Raw genomic sequence first — 24,496 nt, 5'->3', positions numbered from 1 at the left:
AAATTAAGCTATACATTATCAGACATGCCAACCGTTCCATTTTTATGGAGTATTTGTTCCTCTTTTTTTTTGGCTATAAATACACCAATACATTTTTTTATGATTTGTTACTCTTTTTTTTTTCCAATCATGGAGTATGTATTATAGAGAGTGTGTGACGCTAGCGCCGATCCGACAGTCCCAGACTGGTAAAAATTACTGTCGGGGCCAGTAATTGTTGAATGAAGAGAACAAGGAAATTCTAGCCTACAAGCACATGTTTAACCCTAAAAAGACTGGGGGGGGGGCCTTTTAGGCCCCCCCCTGTACATAAATCGCGATAACTTTTTTGCGCATGAAGCGTTCGCGCCGCCATTTCATGACTTTTTTCTCTTGAGTTTTGCGCAAATTTTGATACCAAATTTGTATACCCCCATGCCGCGGTTGCGGAGTTACGTAACATTTTCGTATCACATGTCACGTAAGAAATTGAAATTTGTATTCGTTTGTGTGTAAAGTGTATGGTATTTGAATGAATGTTATACACATTGTTTTCTAACTACATTTTTATTTGTTTCTTTCTATATCATGTCACTTGTGAATTCAAGTAGCAGTTCTAGGATATGAAAATAATGAAAAACATTGCATAAAAAAATAAAGAAATACATAAGAAATTAAAATCAAAGAAAAACATAAGAAAAGTAGTGCAAAATACCAGAATCGCTTGCACAACTATATTTAGTAATTACTAATTTGCATAAGCATATCTAATAATTCAAGCAAGAAATAACACAATTTTTATGATAAACAACCTCTTCTTACAGCTGAAAACCTTGAAACGGGAATTTATGGACCGCAATAGGTACCAAAGTATGAAAAATTCAATTTTTTGATAAAAATTTGCATATTCGCATAATTAATTATGCATATATTAAAAAATACAATGAATATCAGTATTTTGACTATGTTTTCTTTTAGAGGACATGACAAAGGATGTGTGTGCCAAATTTGGTTGCGATCGGACGACCAACGGCCGAGATCTTAGGGGGGGGGCCCAAAAGGCCCCCCCCCCAGTTTTTCTAGCCTCCAAAATAGCCCAGTCTTTTTAGGGTTAAAAGGGGGGTGAATTATCAAGTTTTCAAGTAGAGTCATTTCTCATGTGTCTTCAACGATCTCACTACAACTTGCTGGCTTTCGTTACGTTGAAACAAATTTTTGTAAATACTCTTTTCGTCCAAAAATACTTTTGTTTCCTTTTAACACTAATTTTTTTTAACTGTAGAAGGGTGGTGGGTCTGCATTATGACTAACGGGGCCACATTTGGGATCCCTACGAAGGGTATAAGTAGCACTACTCTCGCACTAAGCACCTCTACAAAAGCCTGCCTATTTCTATTGTTAGTGTATGTTTTTCACGACAAAGTACACCAACAAAGACACACATTTCGTTGAACAATTTTTTGTTTAATGTAAAAAATATTCTGTTTGAGACAATAAATAACCTACAACTCAGGAACTTGGCTGTTTCCAGCCCGATTGTGCTGAGAATTGGCAGACCCCTGTGGCATAATCAACAAATGCTGGTATGCATAATTAAATTTTCGAAGAAATGCATGATTCCATTGATGAAGCTATTTCTTACTTATATATGAATTTAGAGTTCTGCCCCAAACCCAAAGATAAAAAGGTTATTTGCTGAAGTCAACCATTTAGGTCAGCAGAAATCTGTCTGATATACAATAAATTTGAATTGAGGTATGGAACACACATTTCGCATAATTTGGTAAAAACAAATAATTACCTCAACTTGGCTGAATATTCAACATGTGGCAGGTGGACTAATGGAAGGACAACATTTGCAGTACGGTATGTCCAATTTTAAATTTTTGGACTCGATACTTTTACATGTCAATGAAAGATTAGTTACCCCTAAAAATACTGGGGTCTGATTCACCCCCAAAGATGTTTAGCAAAAATTGATACACATCTTTCCTAAAGTAAAGGAAAATTTAAATAGAATCTGCAAGAGTTGGTAAAAAATTCCAAGGCTTTAATAACTTACATGTTGAGCAAACCTATGATTTTATGTCTAAGTTTACATAAAGCGATTTTATGGTGAGTTTGAATAACCAGTTTTATTGATTATGCCTTGGTCAACATGCATGCCATTTTTTTTCACAACTGTTCAGTTGATGGCTAGGTTCTGAAGGGAGGGGGCTGAATCAGCACCCCCTCAGTCTTGATTGGCATCAAAATGGCCTGGTCTTTCTAGGTTAAACTCCATACATTTCATGACTAATTTCAATAAAAGTTCTTCCTCCATCATCGTGGCCAAATGTTTAATGGAGAGGTCAGCTGATTTCTTCAATAAGCTTGCTGGTTTTTCTAGGCTGCACTGCTCCAAGATTTTTCTCTACCCCAGCCTTCACCAACTCGTGTTTCTCTAAATCCCTCTCCATGGTTTCTGCAAACAGAGAGAAATAGAGAACATTAATATTTTTTGACACAATAATAAATTGATTAACTCTTCTCTTTGCCCGCTTCGTTCGACTGGAGTCACATACAGCAAACTGCCAAGTTATACTCGAGCCACATTCTATTCACTATACACACAGGCCCGTATTCTGAAGTCGGGTTAAACTTAGACCATGGTCTAACTCTGTGCTAAAATTATGGAAAGCCAAATGTTTCAAAATTTCGTTTACAGTGAATGCTTCTCATGTTAACTGTGCTCTGCACTAATTATTTAATGGTGAAGACAATTGTCATACTTATCCTTCCCAGGCAGTTAATAATGTTTTGGAAGTTGAATGAGCCGATACATTGAACCTTTATTGTTTTTATAGAGATTTACGTAACAACTGGCTTTTCATAGTAAAACCACAACTTAAAAACCAGAGCTTAAATTAAACCTGCCCTCGGAATACAGGCCATAGATTGCATTACATGTACATGTAATATTGTTCACACACACATACACAATAGTTATGTGTGCATCACATTGTACTGTGCACACACAATGCTTTTCTTTACAATAAACCAATCAAAAGCTTTTGTGAGCTAAATTAGCATAGTCCATGTAAACTGCTCTTAAAGGAAACCAAAACCCAAGAAGAGAAGCAATCTTATTGGAAAGAGTAAAATGAGAGGAACAATTTAAAAAAAGTTTCATCAAAATCGGTTATGAAATAAGCAAGTTATGGACAATTAAAAAGTCTTGTTGTACTTACCATGTGGATCCTCAAATTGGCAAACGTGCTTCAAAATGGCTGATTTTGTGGACAACTCTCCATTTGTTTTGTACACATATTTTCAGATTTTCCCCTTTATTTTACATATTTCACATTATCTCCTCCTGACCTTGACATATATGGTGTGGATTATATTTTCCCATGACATATGTTGTGCTCAGAAGGTGGCAAGATGCAATTTGAAAGATAATGAGGAAAATCTGAAAATTTGTTTACAAAACAAATGGAGAGTTGTCCACAAAATCAGCCATTTTGAAGCACGTTTGCCAATTTGAGGATGCCCATAGAAAGTACAAGAGTTTTCAAACTCCCATAACTTGCTTATTTCATAACCGATTTTGATGAAACTTTTTTTTAAATTGTTCCTCTCATTTTGCTCTTTTCAATAAGATTACTTCTCTTCTGGGTTTTGGTTTCCTTTAAAGTTTCTCCTTGATATTAATGTGGCACAGGGAGTGTTAATTTATCTTTCTCTTCCTCTTTCTTTTTACTACTCTCTTCTCTTTTTCCCCTCTCAATTCCTCTTCTCACTACTCCTCCTCCTCTTCTTCCCCTTCTTCATCTTCTTCTTGATCTCGAAGTTGATAATCCAATCATTCACAGGAGAAGAATCATGGCCCGAATTCACAAAGGTGGTTTGAAAACAATTGGTTGAGTCCTCGGTTTATGCAGATTTTCTGTAAAAATAACGCTCACAGTGCGCCGAAATGACGCCTATTGCCATGGTTAGTACCCTGTTTCATTCATGAGTCTAATGTTTGAAGAGTGGACTCATTAATTAAAAACAATGGACTCGGGAATAAAACAGCATGGATAATAATAATAATAATAGAGGATACTTATTAAGCGCATAATAACTGGTCTAGTTCTCTATGCGATAACCACGGCAACAGGCATCAATTTGGCGCACTGTGACAAAATCACGCATCAGCATTGAACATTTCTTACTATACGCGGTAAGTAGGCGTAATTTATACAGAAAATCTGCATTAACCATGGGTTCGACCTACGGTATTCAAAACAACCTTTGTGAATACGGGCCCATGTGTCTATAGACCTACTATGTAGCAATTTGACTTCAGCAGCCTTCAATTTCATGACTCCTCTGTTCTCCCTCACCCAAGCTAGATAAAAGGTCACCTTCTTCTTGGCTAGGAACATCGCTGATTTGGATTTCTTGATATCAGAGCGACTTGTTTCTGGCACTGGGAATGAAAGAGAAAAATGAAATCTAGGATCACTAAACTTTCTCTAGTACATGCAAGAAGCTCACTGTGACTATAAATTGTTTTCTTTTAGTACAAGAAAAAATCATAGAGAAAATATTGCTGAAGGTTTGACAAATCCCTAAAAGAGTAAGAATGCTATGATCTTTTCGTTGCTTGATGTTTTGAATTTCTCATACCATATGCAGCAGCTGCTCTATTTGTTATTTATTACTTATATAGATTCCATTTTAGAAAATTTCAATTCCATTGTGCATTACTTTTTGGTATTCAGTGATGCTTGGTTGTAGAAAAAATATAATGCAGGTGGTTTCTTAGGAATATTTAAAAATCATAATTTCAGCGGGTCTACAACCTTTCAACAATCATTAAAAATAGTAATACATGTAATAGGCATTTGTATAGCGCCATCTATAGCACATCCAAGTATAATCATTCCTGCTAGATAACCCATTACCTCCACCTGGTTTAAAATTCAGCACTACTACTACTATACTCATTCGTGCCCTGAGGCACATAAGACCTCCAAGCTTTCTTTTCATTTTTGGCGGTCTCTAGCACAACCCCTGGCCTCGTTCGAACTCTTCCATCCAATGGTGTTCTCTACTTCTCTACCGTTCTCCTCCATGTTGTTTTCGGTCGACCTCTATATTGTTTTCCTTCTGGTTTCCATGTTAGAGCAATGTAACAATGTTATCTTGCTTTCTGAAAACATGACCTACCCAATTCCAACGTCTTCTTTTGACTTCCTGACTCATTTTGTCAAGTTGAGTGGGAGTATAGAGCTCATGAAATTCAGCGAAATGTAGTAGATTTCTTGCTGAAAGAAAACACGCCATGGCTGGGATTCGAACCAACGACCCTCTGACTGGAAGACAAGTCCAAACCACCAGACCACAACACCCCCACTATACCTACAAGTCTAATCAACATACCTTTGTAGATCAGTTTTGCTTGTTTGAAAAGCTGATGAAGGTCTGATAGTGCAGATTCTACGTAGAAAGACGGGGACGATTTGCTTCTACCAAGCATGATATGAATGACATCCCGGATGAGAGAAATCAAATGCTTCCTTTCACTTGAGACAGATTTCAGCTGTTAAAGAAAAAAGATGATTTTGAGAATATCAGTAATAATGGAGCCAAACTTATTTTTAAATGCCAAATCTACTTTGAATGATAAGATTGCTTTGATTTCTGAGAAACATGTAGAATTTGACTTGTTTTATCAGCTGCAAAACAACAAATCATCACAAGATCCTAATGAAGCAAAACGTGTCTAGGCCAAAGCTACAATGTATCCATAAATGGCTAACAAATTTAGTGCGTAAATATCAGAAAGCTACAGACAAAATATTTTCCAAGCTTTGGATAAGGTTTTATATCAAGAGAAAAGAAAGAAATCTTCTAATCAGACACCCAAACAACATTAATTTTCATGTAAAACTGATGATTCATCATAGCTATGTTAGGGCATAAACAGTCATATAATCTAGTAATGATTTGGAATAGTTATATACAGAATTAACACGGCTTAAGACAGGCTAAAAAAATTGTTATTGAAGGAAAAATACAAACTTTGGGCGAAGTTGCAAAAATATATATGAATGAATGAATGTACGAATGAATAAATGAATGAACTTTTTTGATCCTCCTTGAAAAAGTACCGGGTAACATATAACAAGATACATGTACGATTATATGCTAACGCATATGTCGAAAACGTTTAAAAGCAACAAATATTGATAATTAAGGAAAGTAATATAAAGACAAGGAAGATGAGGAGACCTTTGGAAGCCCGGCTTGTTATACGGTCCCTCAGTATTGAAACAATACGTTATTTGTTTGTTTAAAGCAAAACTTGATTCTAGCTAAACTGGTTGATAATACTAAAAAAACATATGCTACAATATAAGAGATTTTATATATTTATTTTTTAGGGGTGTGTAACAATCTTGATGTAAATAAACTCATTATTTTCAAACCAACCAAGATTATTATCAGATACATACAATTAATTAAGGTAACAAAACCTAAGTTTGGAAAGGTCATCGATACTTTAAGATATTATCCCCTATGCTTGCCTGAGTAATGGTCTGAATTGCACTTTCAATAGCATCCTCTGTCGATGAAAAACTGACATTAGCCGACAATCCAGGGCACACTTCTAGAAAGCACTGTAGAAATACAGGGATGAAAAAACAGGTGGAAATATCTGAATGCATTTGTAAGTTAAGACAACGTTGCAATTTAAGAAGGGGGAGCTGTCACTTCAATTATTTTAAGTGAACTGTAAAAAGGGGGAATAAAAAGAAAATGGAAATAGAGACAACAGAAAAGAGTATGGAAATAATGGCTATTAAAGATGAATATACATCAAAACAATATTTTATTCAGTAAACAAAATTAAACTCGTAAAGAGAGAATATGTACAAGCAGAAAACGAAGAAACTTGTGGAAGAAGATCAAGAGGGAGAGGAAAAAAAGAAGAAATAAGAGGGGAAGAAGAGGAGAGAGTAGAAAAGAAGAAGAAAAAGAAGAAATACGAGAGGAAGAAGAGAGGAGAGTAGAAAAGAAGAAGAAAAAGAAGAAATACGAGAGGAAGAAGAGAGGAGAGTAGAAAAGAAGAAGAAAAAGAAGAAGAAATACGAGAGGAAGAAGAGAGGAGAGTAGAAAAGAAGAAGAAAAAGAAGAAGAAAAAGAAGAAATACAAGAGGAAGAAGAGAGGAGAGTAGAAAAGAAGAAGAAATACAAGAGGAAGAAGAGGAGAGGAGATTAGAAAAGAAGAAGAAAAAGGAGGAGGAGAAAGAAAACCAAAAGGAGAAGAACAGAAAGAGAATAAGGAGAGACCAAAAATATCATCTCTCATTGGAAAGATGTAATATTAAGGAAAGAGCATGCATTTCACTGGCCTCTCCATAATTTTCAACTAACAGAGTGACAAGACCGAATAAGATTGAATACCTGGCATGCATGTAGCGGTATGTCCATATGTGATCCATTGTAGAATCTCACGACAAAGGCATAGCAATACCTGAATCAGGATGGCTTAAGGATAACAGCTATATAATACACATTGAATTATATATATATAATAATAATAATTAAAGATTTGTATAGCGCACATATCTGTCGATGACACTCAAGGTGCACAATTAACTTATATAAAACAGAAATGAAATAAATAAATACACAAAAATTGAACAAACTGACAAGAAAAATACACAATCAGTTAAAAGTTGGTAGTCAAAATAACAATTCGGGCTTATCACACAACAGTTAAGGAAATGCTTCCCTCATGAGGAAAGTCTTTAATTTTTTGTGGAATAGCTCTCTTGACTGGCACAACTTAATGTCCGATGGGATTGAATTCCACAAACGGGGACCAGCAACGGAAAAAGATCTATCACCCCAGGACATATATAACCCACGTCAACTTTGACTCAAGTGAAACAACTTCAGACATTGTAGTAGAAATAATATTAGTTTTGTGAGTTAAACTGTTTTCATTTACTGATCAAAAGTATTATACATAATGGAAGGGTGAATGGGTTGAGTAAACAGGTGATTAGTTTTGTACGTTTAAAATGTAATAATTATTGAATCATAACTGCAATGATCTCCCCTACAAGTAAATAAATACGAAATGAAATATATCAAACAAACAAGTTAAACTAAAGTTACTTCCTCAGAAGTGATAGTTCCAAGACAGAGTGACGCTATGGCTATTTCATAGACATAATGATCGTGTTTCTTGATTTTAAACCCAAACTCTAAAAAATTTGGATACAAATTAAAGATAAGATTAAGAACTTTGGGCATCTATCATGAATACATTTATTGTCTATTTGAACAAGATGGTATGTGCAAAATGACAGTATGTGACTTAAATAATTCAGTCATTAATTTTGACTGCATTTTGCAAGCTAAATTCAAAATAATATCAAAGGATACAGCACATTGATCATATTGAAGACAATAAGAGGCGAAGGGGGTGTCTTGAGCAGCTCAGAAAGCCTGGGGACAGAGTCTAGCAGCTTTGGAGGGTCAGAGGTGGTGACCTTTGACCCTTTCTTCCTCTGTGTTTCCTCTACTACCTCACTGATGAGTTCCCTGTCCTGGAGACAGAGTTGCGGCAAAAATAAAATGATGAAAAACAAAGAAATACAAAAGAATTTTTTTAAACAATAAAATACATATGACATTTGTTTTTTGTTTGTAGTTGTTACGAATACCACCAAGAATATTCTCACGAAAAAATAGCTTTCTAGGAGCATTGATTAGTGAAATACAGCAAAAGGTCTGATTTCATGAATATATGGCGTAGATTATGTCATTCTCTACCTTTGTGCAAACTTTTGTTGCGATCCGTGGCCTAGATCCATGGACTTTAAACTTACAAAATAGCCCAGGTAAATTAGGGTTAAAACTATACGAATTCCCAACTGCATGCAGTCAAAATTTACGTCGCACGTCATGGTTTTAGGAAGTTATTGAAGCTTTTATTTGACCCAATGAACCAAGTATCTTGCATAATTGGAGCACTGTGGCCCAGTGGATAGTCCTGAACTTTGAAACAAGAGTTCATGGGTTCGAATCCGAGCCATGCCATTATTTCTTTCAGCAAGAGAAATTAATACACATTATGCTGCACACATCCCACTAGGAAAATGGGTAATGGGCAGGAATTCACTCCTTCAAACGCTTGTGCACTGTAGGGGAGAACGGGGTTAGTTGGAACATGGGGTAAGTTAATGAAATATTGTAATTTTCTTTAATGCCTGTAAGATAAATTTATGCAATACTGCCTTCAATTTATTGCAATAATAATTCAACACTGTTGTATTATTAATAGCAATAAATTGAGGGTGGAATTGCATAAAATTATTTTACAGGCGTTAAAGAAAATTACAATGTTTCAACTTACCCCGGTCTCCCCAGGGTAAAAGCCGGGGTAATATAGTGACCTTAGAAGCGCATAGAAACGTTATATCACAGTGTGACATACACTATACAAGAACCCTTTAATTATTATCATTATTTGTATTAAGAACAGGTCTCGTCTTACAAAGTTGCGATTGATCTGATCAATCGCAACTATTGATGGCCAGAAATGTCAACATCTGTTATGCATGTTTGTTCTGAAATATTTTCTAACTATGATGTATAATCATTGATCTTTCATTCATTTCATTCATTTCATTTATTTGACCATCTAAAAACAGAGTACATGAACATCATAAAATAAGTATAATACAAATCAATCATTGACAAACAAGATACAATTTAAAAATGGCCAGGACCCAAAAGAAGCAAAACTGCTTATAAGCTGGGCCCTACATAAAAAATACATGTAAAATATTAAGAGTATAGTTTGCACACATACACACACACACACCATACACTCACATACACAACCATCCCAATACATGTACATCCACGCATCAATCCATACACAGCAAACATACAGCTCGAGATCATAGAGAAAATAGGAAAGGAAAGAGAGTGAAGAGTGATACAAGCAAGAAAGCTGAAAAAAGAAGCTGTAGAAGATGAAATAGATCAGTATCCTACTCAGCCATGGACAACATTTTACTAAATATAAGTTTCTTATACATACACTTAAATCGATTTATCGTAGTACTGGATCTTATATCGTAATTTAGCTTATTCCATTCGCGTACCCCAACAGAAGATAAGGAATTATAGAGTAATGTTGAATGACAAAGAGGAATATGTAAATTTTTGCTTTGACGAGTTGAATAATTATGAAATGCAGAATTTGGTTGGAACATATCAATAAAAACAGGCGGTAAAAGGTTTTTGTGAAATTTGAACATGAACATGGATGTATTAAGCTTTATTAAGTAAGTTACAGGAATAATTTTCATTTTTAAAAACAGTGGCAAACTTGAGGATAAATGATGACTATTTGTAATTAACCGAGTTATGCGTTTCTGTAACTTATAAATTTTGTCTAGTTTTGTTTTGTATGTATTTCCCCAGATGACATTGCAATAATTTAAATGTGGAAGGATTGTTGAATTATAAATTTTCATTAATATGTTCCTTGGAAGAATATTTTTTAATTTATACAAGATACCAGTACTACGAGAAATTTTAGAACAGATATAATCAATATGACATTTCCAATCAAGACACTCCTCGATGTGAATACCCAAGAAAAATATACTTTGCTTACGTTCAATAAAAATATTGTCTATTTTAACAGATTCAATTGAATAAGGTATTTTCTTTTTCTTCTTATGAAAAATTACATATTTTGTCTTATCATAATTTAGAAATAGCTTGTTACATTTAAACCAAACATTCAATTTATTTAATTCTTCATTTAAAAGTGAAACCAGTTGAACTATGTTAGAATGTGAGTGATAAACGACAGTGTCATCTGCAAATAATGAAAAATTAAGTATTTTAGACGAATTGATAATATCATTGATATAAATAATAAAAAGAAGCGGTCCAAGTACTGATCCCTGTGGTACTCCAATGTCAACATTCATATAATCAGATTCGACACCATCGACCACCACATACTGTTTTCTATTAAGTAAATAATTAGAAAACCACTGGTGTGGAACACCACGAATACCATAATGATATAATTTTTTAAGTAAAATATGGTGGTCGATGGTGTCAAATGCTTTCAATGTTTTCATAAAAATTCACTGTGCTTCTCTTTGTTTACGAAGGACGTTGTGTAAATTACCTGTAGAAAAAAATTATGACACTGATGGATTTCCACAGAGTTATCATTGATTGGATCAATCGTAACTCATTGACAGACGGGGCCCAGATTACTTACATGCTTGGTCCACCAGGGAGTCCATTGTTCCAGCATAGATCCCATAGCTCCTGCACGCACGACCTCCTCAAACTCTTGCCTCTCCTGCTTGGTCAACTTCTCCCAGACTTTATCTGGCTCATTGTCTGAAGAATTGAAAATACAACATATTATTGTCATAGACTTACTGTAATTACAAGATAAAAACGTATGACATTCAACAGTTCAAAGGGAGGGATGGAGTATGCATCTCATGCACTCTGAGTATAAGTCTAAGGACTACCCAGGTCCATGATTGTTCATTTTGAGTAAATCAGTTCAGTCCAATTCATTTATTTTCAATATGCAATACAATATATACAACATCAACAAGAATGAAAATGACACGTATAAGAGAAACACAAAAACTACTGAAAACCTTATAAGAACTTGTGAGTTGCAGCTCCCAGTAAAACGAGGAAAATAAACTTATTTTGATAGGGTATCACTTCAGTTGTATATATATATAGATGGCCACACTACCAATGAAAGTAATCCAGTAGCCTTTAGAGAGAGCAAAGAGTTAACAGCCTGCATCCTGTAAAACACACATATTAGAAATTGCTCTTACTGTTGATTTGAATACTTCATTGCAAACATTGATCAAAAATCCCCGCTACGATCAATCGCAAAGCTTTGTGTTACAGGGCCAAGATGAGATATGATGAGGAACCTTTCTTACCAAGATCTAGACCAGCTAGTCTCTTCTCCAGACTTTCAGTCCCTTCACTGCCATCTGCATCATCATCATCGCTGTCATCAGCGATTTCTTCTGCATCAAGCCTGGAAAGCATCTCCAGCACGGCCTTCTTATCATCAGAGCTATTGGCAGGAATACGATACAGTTTAATTTCAAACGCAGTGGTTTACAAAGTCACACTTTCATTTATATAAATATCTAGTCATTTAAAAAGATTGGCTTTCTTGAATTGCTTTCTTGAAAAGAAAGCATTGGCTGAATAAATACAAGATCAATTATCATACTTTCAGGACTAAAATCACAGTATAAAGCTTTATCGACTTTAATCGTGTACATGCACTCCTGTATCTATCATTTAAATTTGGTTCTTCCCAACCCCTCTCAAAAGCCTTGTTTTGTTAGGGTTACCCAAACCATTACTCATGGAAATGGCACTTTGTATCATTTTGATATAGGCTTGCGACTAAACTCACATGCATTCTTTAATTCATATCGAGAAGCACTTTAAGATTCATCACATCATACCAACATATGTAAAGATAACTGTCAATTTCTAGGAATTTTGTTATTAGTATAAAGTCCAACCAAAGATTGGTCATAAAGTGTCACTGTCATTGAGAGCGAATTTGGCTCAGTCGGTAAAGCGTCTGGCCGTCGAACCAAAGATCGTGGGTTCGAGTGCAGCCCGGGCGGATGACTGAAGTCAGTGCGTTCTGTGTAAATGTCTCTCCCATGTTTCATAGATGCAGGCTATGTTACAGTGGAAAAACACTCTGTCCCTCGGATAGGATGTTAAATGGAGGCCCCGTGTAGAGGAGAGTAACCACCTTTGCACGTTAAGAACCCACTGCACTATTCAAATAAGAGTTGGGGGAAACCCCGGTGTAGTGGTCCACCTGCATTCCCCAACCAGTTATCGGGAGGAGAGACCTGCGGGTCACAGTTCTGTGTGCGCGCCCTTCTTGGCAACCCAGATTGGCTGGCTCCTCCAATTCAGCTTTGAATGTCTTTGACAAATATATGGTGTTATACAAATGCTGTGCATCATCATCATCATCACTGTGATATGAGTAGGGGAGACCGGGGTTAGTTGGAATGCGGGGTAAGTTGAAACATTTTAATTTTCTTTAACGCCTGTAAATTAAATTTATGCAATACTGCCCTCAAGTTATTGCCATTAATAATACAACAGTGTTGTATTATTAATGGCAATAAATTGAAGGCATTATTGCATACATTTATTTTACAGGCATCAAAGAAAATTACAATGTTTCAACTTACCCCGCGTTCCAACTAATCCCGGTCTCCCCTACCTAGTAGGGGCAATATCATAAATACCTTCCTTTGGTTTCCTTCAGCGCTTGGATGAAGTTGTTTTTGTAGAACGACTCTGAGCAGTCTGCATGTTTCTCACTCTTGTAACAAGCGAGGGAGCAATAAGAAATGTTGCATCTTGGGCAGGTGTATGATGCCTGGAGTTTCATGCACCTTGGTGAGAAAAAAACAAATTGGTGATTTTGTTTATTTTTCATTTCATAAAACCAAATAAAATCCCCCAATACATGTTCCAGTATTGTATGTTTTAATTTGTCAACTACTAAAACTGAAAACTTATGTATAAAGTGATCTATATTTAATATAGACTGTGGGATGGTCGCTAAAATTGTGACTTTCCGTGGGGCGGCAAATACAACCACGGTTCTTGGACATGATAATTTGTAAAATATTATGAGTGAATACCTGCACAATGTTGCCATCGGTAAATTTTGCTCCTGACCTCAAAATTAAAATAATAATATGCAAAATCGTACCATTGATTCGACTGGAAATTCCGCCATTCACCCCGTGTGTTAAGGACTTCCGTGAACGGGCGCAAGCGTGCACAATGCATGTAACCTCGTTCGCGTTTTATTTTTTTTTATTCGCTGTACATGATATACGTTATAATACAGAATGTACGATGGCGGATAAGATGTCGTCGTCTTCGTCGTGTTTTGACAGCGAAAATGACGATTTATCACTAGCAAATATATGCTATATGCACGTCTTTCCCAAGGAAAGAGGGCCAGTAAATTCCTTTCAAGTAAAGAGCTAGAACAAATTTAAGCCTTTGCTGCATTCGTTGATGTAGACTACCTGGGACTTCAGAATAAAAATAGCTATTCGTGCAGCAGAGAAGTTTGCGATTGACTTGCATGCAGCCCGGCCCCGGGAGACCAGCCCGACGTCCGACCAGCTTTCAGCAAGATCCGAATGGATCAAAATAAATATAGATGTTCGATGTAGGCCTACCGCGTTTACATCTTGCCCAGAGCCAGGTCAAACATCTTTCGTATCACCAGCATTGAGCAATCAATCGATCGAAGGTATAATTTGTTTTCACTTTGTGCTCTTGCATTTCACTCTCTGCAAAAGTGAAGCGGTGCAAACTTTGATGATTTTTTTTGTATAGGTCTACATCTAGATTTCTTAATTGAGTCGATGAATAATGTGACTCATGACTTACTTCGTCTTCTATTCATAGGCTTGTAAATGTGGCGGTTAAGTAAGTCATGACATGAGTCACATTATGTATCGATTCAATTAAGAAATCTAGACCTATACAAAAATCATCAAAGCTTGTACTGCTTCACTTTTGCACAGAATGAAATGCAAAAGCACAAAGTGAAACAATTTTGGCATGGACAAAGATCGCTATAACAAGGATCACCATCTCAAAATCATCCTCTGTATCTTTTTCACCTTCGATAGTTTGATTGCTGGAATGCTGGTGATACGAACGATGTTTGACCTGGCTCTGAGCAAGATGTAACGCGTTACATCTATAACGTTAGTTTGATCCATTCGGATCTTGCTGCAATGCTGGTCGGGCTGGGCAGGAGCGTAACGGGTCGGTGGCCATGCAGGAGGGGCAAGAGCAAAAAAATCTCCGGTCTTATCAGGGGCAGATCCATGATTTTCCAAAAGGGGGCTAATTTTTCAGAGGAAAGTTTCGACCAGCCCCCCCCCCCCCCAAAAAAAAGTTTTTCAACCAATTGACAAGCAAAAAAAATGAAAAAGAAGGTTTTCACCCACAATGAAGTATATTTCGTACACGGAAAAAAAGGGTCTTCAATTTCAAAAGAGGGGGCACACCTTTGTTTTAATGGCATATTTACATTACAAATTTTAGTATTTTGCTTCTCAAAGGGGGGAGGGGCAGGCAATGGCGTCATGAGGCAACATTTTGAGGGGCGATATGGTGTATCGGGAAAAAAAACAATGCGAGTGAGCAAAAAATTATACATTTTTATTATATACAAAAATCCAATTTCAGATTTTGACATAATGTTAAAGAAGATAACATATTTTTCACCCTTCTCTCTTTCCTTTTCCTTTTTTTTCTTGGTCTGTACGCCACGGTAAACAAGATTTTGTTTATGATTTTGCATGCATGCTTATTTTTAAAAAAATAAAATCACCTTTTCATGACAATCTATCTGTTCTTTCTTTCCTTTTCCAGTTCCTCTTTTTTCCCTTTCATTCTCCCCCTTTTCTTTTTTCCCCTTTCATTCTCCCCTTTTCTTTTTCCCCTTTAAGTTCCCGGTGAACTCCCCCAGGGGATAGCTTCCCCCCCCCCCTGCACTGTTAAGCCACTGCTCCCTGGGATGGACCGGGTTGCATGCCAAGTCAGTCGCAAACTTCTCTGCTGCACGAATAGCTATTTTTATTCTGAAGTCCCAGGTAGTCTACATCAATTAACAAATGCAGCAAAGGCTTAAATTTGTTCTAGCTCTTTACTTGAAAGGAATTTACTGGCCCTCTTTCCTTGGGTAAGACGTGCATGTAGCATATATTTGCTAGTGATAAATCGTCATTTTCGCTGTCAAAACACGACGAAGACGACGAAATCTTATCCGCCATCGTATATTCTGTATCTAACGTATATCATGTACAGCGAATAAAAAAAAATAAAACGCGAACGAGGTTACATGCATTGTGCACGCTTGCGCGCGTTCACGGAAGTCCTTAACACACGGGGTGAATGGCGGAATTTCCAGTCGAGTCAATGGTACGATTTTGCATATTATTATTTTAATTTTGAGGTCAGGAGCAGAATTTACCGATGGCAACATTATGCATGTATTCACTCATAATATTTTACATATTATCATGTCCAAGAACCGTGGTTGTATTTGCCGCCCCACGGAAATGAAAAACTAGAGACATTTTCCTTGTCCATCCCACAGTCTAATAGGTTATATGCCCAGTTATCCTCAAATTGGCATGAATTCTACCTAGTCTACATGTACGATATATGAAAAATAGGTGTGAATCAGAGCACATATCCAACAAGGTTATGATGTGATGAAAAAGACGCCATGTTTGGATTTTCTTATCTTGTTCTTGGGGATAAGTGCTTGATTTTTATTTACACTGTCAGTTTCTATTACATTACTTGGCTCTGAAGTAGATTGAATTCTTTAAACTATTCATTTCTTTTTTAATCAAAAGGAAAGATTGTTTGATGACAATTCAGGTCAACTGTACTTTTCATTAATAGAGAGCCGATGCAAAAATATGCTTAAAATGAAAGTTTTTGAGCACTCTGGTGAATAAAAAAATGATCCCAAAATTAATGATGAAAACAAATTCATAACTGTATGGAACCGAGTATTTTGTATTACAAATGTGAAATTATAAAGAATTGTTTAAATGTGTATTGTTACACAGGCAGGGTGGTTGCAGTGAACAAGCGAAGCAGAGAGTACGGAAAAGGTTTAAAGCCTCTCGAACCCCAAATGCTGCAGTCAATTGCTCATGGCCTCATGGTGAAAGCCTCAGGTCAAAGCTCTAACATTATGCTGTACTGACCACTCTAAGCGACACCACAATACTTACCCATGTTAATAAACTGGGACTCCACTCACGGGCATTTGGGCCACCCCTAGCTCAGAACTGAGCATTTATATTACTTTCTTAAAAAATGTACAAGGTATGTATAATGTATTTCATACGATAATAATGTTTAATTGGTACATACATACATACATACATTTAATATTTATATAGCGCTTTTCCATGTAAACATGCTCAAAGCGCTTTACAGTATCATATTATAATTATGTTGAATATTCTGCTCTCCAAGTGCTAACAATATTAATCAAATGGATATTACAAAGAAAATAAATAGGTCTTTAGTTTGTTTTTGAATAATTGCAGTGAAGGACATGAGCAGATGTTGATAGGGAGATTATTCCAAATACTGGGACCTGTGAAACCTATGCATTGTTGACCTTTCTTGGAGTTCATTCTTGGGACTTTTAAAAGAAAAGTTCTTTTGATGTATTTTCTGCAGAATTCCCACGGATTTGTACCAAATCTTGCGGTAAATCACGTCGCGGTAGACAGCTGTACATTCTCTTTTATTTATAAATAGAGCGCCCCTTGCGATAGTTGTTAACAACGCGGCCAAATCGTTAGGTTTTTTGCATTATTTCCAAGGCGTTTTCTTTTTGTTTGCTTTTTATTTTTTAATTAATAATCTGTTAAATAGTGATTTTTACGTCATTTTTAACTCACTGACTGCCAAGAAAAGATCGAAAAAGGACTCAAATGTAAGTTTCCCTTTATTTTATTACATTCAAAGTAGGAGTAGGATTATATCTAACAATCTCATCATAAATTCAATGAAATGAGCACAAACCTTGTATTTAGTGAGATATATCAAAAAATACTTGGGTGCAGGAAACAGTAACCGTTTCCAACACATACATTTAATGTTTGGACCTCATTGGTACTAGGAGTGGTATATACCAGCGTAAGTAAAACTCGAGGGCGACTGGCTATTTCCCCCTGACGACACGACGGCCCCCCCAAAAAAAATAAAAAAATTATTATTTGTTAAATAATGATCTTTATCTACAAATTCTTCTTCAAAACGGCATTTTGCAACATTGTTTATTGAAGAATATTTCTGGTATTTTCTGAGCCGTCCAATGAACCCCGAGCATGCCGAGTGCCCATGAATGGCATGATGTGTGACTGTGAGGCTCGCCTGACTAACTTTGCAATTTCAATTTAAAAGAAAATATAAGGTGCATTTCAAGGGTAAATTTCTGTCATTTAGAAGAGTACCGGTAGATCTACAATACTGAGCATGCTACTAAATTAAGCTAGTGAAAATTGGCAATCCTTTATTGAACTTACGGTAAGCCAGGGCACTAGTATTCAACCTGTTCGGAGAGTTTCCTCAAATATATAGAAACAAAGAATTTACCTGAATTTCAGACCTGTCTTATTTCTAAGAGCAAATGCTGGTTATTCTTCATGTTCTTTTTCCGTTATTTTTTTCTTCAACCAGTCGACTGTGTGTGCGGGCGATTGAATTATACGGCGACGGTTTTCGGCACTAGTATTCAACCCGTTGGCACTACTATGGCAGTGTATCCTATTGCCGGACACCTTTATTTCAGTGCTTTAAAAATGACAACTAGAGGAAATACAATGAAGAAAAATTATACCTTGCTATTCCAAATATTCTGAAAATTATGAATATGATGAAATTATTTTATATTTTCCAACCGTTTTCTTTGCACCGCACTTGCCGCATACCCCTCCGCGAAAAACAATTATTTTCGTGCGTGACAAATTACATCATAATTCCGGACGCGCCACGGACGGGTAAAAATATTCTTAATTATAATGGTGTAAGAAAAAGTTGGTGTGATTTTTTCATGATATATCATCTCATGAGTAAATTCTAAGTTTTGGTTTGCTTTCTTATATCGATTTTGAGCAGATCTTTGTAATAAATTGGTGTTTGCTAACTAATTTCATTTTTTTAAAATTTTTTTGATTGCGTGTTCGATATGGCACTTTCCAGTATTTATGCTCGTTCATATCGTGACCCCTCAGTCAAGTTCTATCGATGCGCAGACGATCGTTGACGGCTCTCTACCTCGCGCACGGACGGCCGGGATATATACCTTGAGAACTAGCCGCCGTCGACGATCTGATCGATGGAGCGGACGAGATTAAAATTCGGCGAATCAGGCCCGAAATTAGGTCCGTATTGCCATCAGAAAATAGATCAATTGGGATCAATTGTTAATGCAAAACTATGTTATATGATATTTTAAGCATTTTCTGTCATTTTAGAGAAAAATAAGGTAAAAGTTGGATTTTTTCGCCTTGTTTTTGCAAACTTGTTCTTTTAATTGATCTGTGAAATTGAACTGCGGAAGTCTTACGGTACGAAATTGATTTCGTACGCAGTACTATGCGCGTCCGGAAATATGATAGTGTCCGGTAATACAATACGTGACTATATATTCAACCTAGCGATGAAAGAGTCCTGTCTCTCAATCTGCCCTTCCCATCCGACTATGGACTAGACCATTTGAGATCAGACCAAACAGGGAATCAAAGCCAGAGACTTACATAGATCTAGTACTAATTTAGCAATGTAAACCCTTTTGAGATTTGCTATCTATCCTCACTAGGTTGAATACTTGTGCAATTCAGTGCAAAAGGCCATCGGCGCATAATTCGATCCTACGTGCATACAGTCGACAGATTGATAAAGAAAATACCGACAACAGATCACCCTGGAAATAAAAAAGGTATGAAATTAAGATAGTTTCCATATTTCTAAATATTTTTGGAAATATGTCAAAATCTTTGAATTATGCCGGGTTGAATACTTAGTACTTACTAGTGCCCTTACGGGTACATAGATTTCCACACATGGGACTGCACTGAAAGTCCTCAACGCAACGTTGGTCAATACAAAAAGCTAATTTTCAAGCAAGTCAACAATTTCAGAGTTTATTCCTAGACTATCGATAATTAAGAAACACATTTTGACAAGTTATGATGAGACTTACAAATTACACACACTAGTCTGCGCCAAAATAGTTTCATTTTCTTGAATAGCTTCACACAAACGCAGATCTCCAGAAACATCTTGTCTCAGACGTCCCGTTAAAGACAGCACGTTAGCCATGTTCTGATTGGTCAATTAAGGAAGTCCGAAAGTACGGTGTGTGCGTGTTACGTGCAGTCTATGACTATGTAGCCGTAGCTGTTCTTCTTCTTCCTCTATCGTTCGTTACGACTTATGAGTAATATAGATTCTTGCGAATTAATGGCATTATCGTGATATAGGTAACCACCGTTCACTTCATACAGCAGCGCTTTATTCAGTCGCACGCACGGTTCCCTATTTCCACCTCCATTCACTTTGTACACAAATGCGCGTACACAAATCTATGAGTGGTTTCCTAAACCACGATTTGGCCAATTAATTTCAGATGATTTATGGGTTAAGAAAAACATGTAGATCTATTTAATGTTCACGATATCGTGAACAAAAGAGAATCTACGAACCCGAAACAGAATAGAGCTAGCAATAGTTAGAGGTAAGGTATGAGTGCGCGCGTACGAAGTTAGATGCGAGACCAGTCGTTTTTCGAAAATGGAACAGGGCAATTACCACCATTAGAGTACCAAATTCAATCATAAATTCAAGGAAAGCGACCGCGAGTTCTGCAGCATACCAGTGGAGTTGAAATTTGAAAACATCAACTCGTAGATTATATTGCCCCACTATAAAAGCATATATTAGTCTAATTTAATATGATTTCATGAATTTACAATTTACTAAAAAAATTACTTGGCGGAAGATTCAATGCACTAAGAGTTAGAAAAAATAAATATTTTAATTTTAGGGTAAGGTAGAGAGGACTATTTAATTTTGTAAATATAGTTTCATCATGATCATTTTCAATATACAAGGCAAAAATGTTATAGCAGGCCCTAAATATTGTAATAGAATTTCAAATACAAAAATAAAAATACATGTAATAATTTCATGAAGCCATTGCATGCAAAACAAGATTTTCTTTTCAGTAAGCACATTTAGACATCTACAGAAGTTTGCATAACCTGTTAATTTATGTATATGTCACGAAAATGGCAACACGGCTGTCTCTAAATGTCATATAGACTATATGTCAAGAAAATGGCAACACGGCTGTCTCTAAATGTCATATAAACTATATGTCAAGAAAATGGCAACACGGCTGTCTCTAATTGTCATATGACTATATGTCATGAAAATGGCAACACGGCTGTCTCTAAATGTCATATAGACTATATGTCAAGAAAATGGCAACACGGCTGTCTCTAAATGTCATATAAACTATATGTCAAGAAAATGGCAACACGGCTGTCTCTAATTGTCATATAGACTATATGTCAAGAAAATGGCAACACGGCTGTCTCTAAATGTCATATAAACTATATGTCAAGAAAATGGCAACACGGCTGTCTCTAATTGTTATATAGACTATATGTCAAGAAAATGGCAACACGGCTGTCTCTAATTGTTATATAGACTATATGTCAAGAAAATGGCAACACGGCTGTCTCTAATTGCCATATAGACTATATGTCAAGAAAATGGCAACACGGCTGTCTCTAATTGTTATATAGACTATGTCAAGAAAATGGCAACACGGCTGTCTCTAATTGTTATATAGACTATATGTCAAGAAAATGGCAACACGGCTGTCTCTAATTGTTATATAGACTATATGTCAAGAAAATGGCAACACGGCTGTCTCTAATTGCCATATAGACTATATGTCAAGAAAATGGCAACACGGCTGTCTCTAATTGCCATATAGACTATATGTCAAGAAAATGGCAACACGGCTGTCTCTAATTGCCATATAGACTATATGTCAAGAAAATGGCAACACGGCTGTCTCTAATTGTTATATAGACTATGTCAAGAAAATGGCAACACGGCTGTCTCTAATTGTTATATAGACTATATGTCAAGAAAATGGCAACACGGCTGTCTCTAATTGTTATATAGACTATATGTCAAGAAAATGGCAACACGGCTGTCTCTAATTGCCATATAGACTATATGTCAAGAAAATGGCAACACGGCTGTCTCTAATTGCCATATAGACTATATGTCAAGAAAATGGCAACACGGCTGTCTTTAATTGTTATATGAACTATATGTCAAGAAAATGGCAACACGGCTGTCTTTAATTGTTATATGAACTATATGTCAAGAAAATGGCAACACGGCTGTCTCTAATTGTTATATAGACTATATGTCAAGAAAATGGCAACACGGCTGTCTCTAATTGTTATATGAACTATATGTCAAGAAAATGGCAACACGGCTGTCTCTAATTGTTATATAGACTATATGTCAAGAAAATGGCAACACGGCTGTCTCTAATTGCCATATAGACTATATGTCAAGAAAATGGCAACACGGCTGTCTCTAATTGCCATATAGACTATATGTCAAGAAAATGGCAACACGGCTGTCTTTAATTGTTATATGAACTATATGTCAAGAAAATGGCAACACGGCTGTCTTTAATTGTTATATGAACTATATGTCAAGAAAATGGCAACACGGCTGTCTCTAATTGTTATATAGACTATATGTCAAGAAAATGGCAACACGGCTGTCTCTAATTGTTATATGAACTATATGTCAAGAAAATGGCAACACGGCTGTCTCTAATTGTTATATAGACTATATGTCAAGAAAATGGCAACACGGCTGTCTCTAATTGTTATATAGACTATGTCAAGAAAATGGCAACACGGCTGTCTCTAATTGTTATATGAACTATATGTCAAGAAAATGGCAACAGGGCTGTCTTTAATTGTCATATAGACTATAATATGTTAAGAAAATGGTAACACATGCAGTCGTTTTGTCAGTTTCATGACATAGTCTATATGTACTTTTAGAAACAGCCGTGTTGCCAAGTTCATGACGAAATTATAGTAATCGCTATTCAGGGACTATGATATCTTCGCTATTGTATTTCTGTATAGGAGGTACAGAGTGTCCAAGTCTGACAATTGACCTAGTGTTCCCGGATTACTCGCCTCATAATAGCCGCCGCCCTAATCACGCCCCCGCGGCTTTTAGTGTGCCGAAACCCCGCCCCCTCCTATTATACTGTGACGTAACTCTAAATACACACCCTGACACACTTAATTAAGAGCTGTGTGAAGGCATTCTATCAGTAGGCATCAACATCATCAAGGAAATTAAGTATGAGGAATATACACATAAATACTCTCTGAAATTAAAGTTGAAGTTTTTCTCCATCATGATGTCCGACGACGGGCCTCTATAACTTTATATTTCACGGCCTTCAAAAAAAACCAAAATCGGCTGTCAATTAACGCTGACCGCGGCTGCCTTACATGCAGACCTGTTGCCATTTTTATAGTGAGGAGTCATATATTATATTAGTCTTCAATTTATGCACTATATATTTACCTTATAAGTAGCATATTTAAGTCTAATATAAAACGGTTCATTTTTCCCATATAGCACATAATGTTTTAATAACATTTCGAAAAGGTTTCATTTATCTATTCCAAATAATGTTTTGTAATAACGTTTTTATAACATTAATAAAACAAAATCATACGATTAATATTTTAATGTTTTGACAAAAATGTATGCTAAAAGAAAATAGTGTTTTTGAAACATCGTTATAACTTTTCCCAAAAAGCAAAAAAAAAACGTTTTAATAACATTTAAAATGTTCTATTCTACAAGTGGTTAAGTCTTACAAATATCTTGGCATCATTTTCATGATATATAGTCGATTTGACAATTAGAGACAGCCGTGTTGCCATTTTCTTGACATAGTCTATATAACAATCAGAGACAGCCGTGTTGCCATTTTCTTGACATAGTCTATATAACAATCAGAGACAGCCGTGTTGCCATTTTCATGACATATAGTCTATATGATAATAGAGACAGCCGTGTTGCCATTTTCTTGACATATAGTCTATATAACAATTAGAGACAGCCGTGTTGCCATTTTCTTGACATATAGTCATATGACAATTAGAGACAGCCGTGTTACCATTAGAGACAGCCGTGTTGCCATTTTCATGACATCAGGTGGTTTCAAACCGCCTCGATCACAAGAATCCCCGTTAAATTACGAGAACTTTTTAAAGCTAAAAAAATACCCGTTAATTATTCCTGCATTCACACCGCCCCGAAACACATCCTTCGGGATAAGTTCCCGAAGTTACGAGCATGCGCAGTGTGGTCTGATAAGCAGGCAAGGCGGGAGATTCAAAATCACTAGCCCAGCAGCCACCCACGCCGCCGCGCCCAACGACACGCTGGGATAAAAGTTCCCGTAATTTGCTTTCACATCGCCAGAATACCTGCGACCTTGGAAAAATCCCCACGAAAGTTCTCGTAATTTCGCCAAGTACCTACTATTTATGGGGCAATATAATCTACGAGTTGATGTTTTCAAATTTCAACTCCACTGGTATGCTGCACATAGGCGGATCCAGAGGGGCCCGCCCCCCCCCCCCCCTATTGGCGGGGCAAAAAAAAGAAAAAAAAAGGAGAAAGAGAGCCAAAAAAAAAGAAAAAGAACGGAAAAGAGAGGAAAAAATAAGGGGAAAAAGAAATAAGATGAGGGGGG

At 36.3% G+C, this 24,496-nt stretch overlaps 1 protein-coding gene across 1 annotated transcript; it reads right to left on the bottom strand.

Annotated features, from left to right (window-relative positions):
• Positions 1-1,283: 1,283 nt before the first annotated feature.
• Positions 1,284-19,949, bottom strand: LOC121419954 (zinc finger HIT domain-containing protein 2-like). The gene is made up of 10 exons (XM_041614453.1): positions 19,868-19,949; positions 13,338-13,487; positions 11,982-12,121; positions 11,282-11,406; positions 8,410-8,573; positions 7,420-7,489; positions 6,540-6,632; positions 5,392-5,551; positions 4,292-4,435; positions 1,284-2,443 (listed from the first exon to the last, which is right to left on the bottom strand). Exons 2-10 carry the CDS (start codon positions 13,481-13,483, stop codon positions 2,331-2,333), a joined length of 1,155 nt encoding a protein of 384 aa, XP_041470387.1. The 5' UTR covers positions 13,484-13,487; positions 19,868-19,949; the 3' UTR covers positions 1,284-2,330.
• Positions 19,950-24,496: the final 4,547 nt, after the last annotated feature.

Source organism: Lytechinus variegatus, chromosome 8, assembly GCF_018143015.1.
Source record: "Lytechinus variegatus isolate NC3 chromosome 8, Lvar_3.0, whole genome shotgun sequence".
Classification (NCBI taxonomy): Eukaryota; Metazoa; Echinodermata; class Echinoidea; order Temnopleuroida; family Toxopneustidae; genus Lytechinus; species Lytechinus variegatus.
This window is presented reverse-complemented; position numbering and strand designations above follow the sequence as displayed.

Bases quoted from the DNA above. Each gene is read 5' to 3' on its own strand.
- LOC121419954 (XM_041614453.1), bottom strand. From the start codon at position 13,483: ATGAAACTCCAGGCATCATACACCTGCCCAAGATGCAACATTTCTTAT. The intron at 11,407-11,981 runs GTAAGAAAGGTT...TCAATTCTTCAG, and splicing joins ACTAGCTGGTCTAGATCTTG to ACAATGAGCCAGATAAAGTC. The intron at 6,633-7,419 runs GTATTCAATCTT...GTATTTCTACAG, and splicing joins TACCGCTACATGCATGCCAG to TGCTTTCTAGAAGTGTGCCC.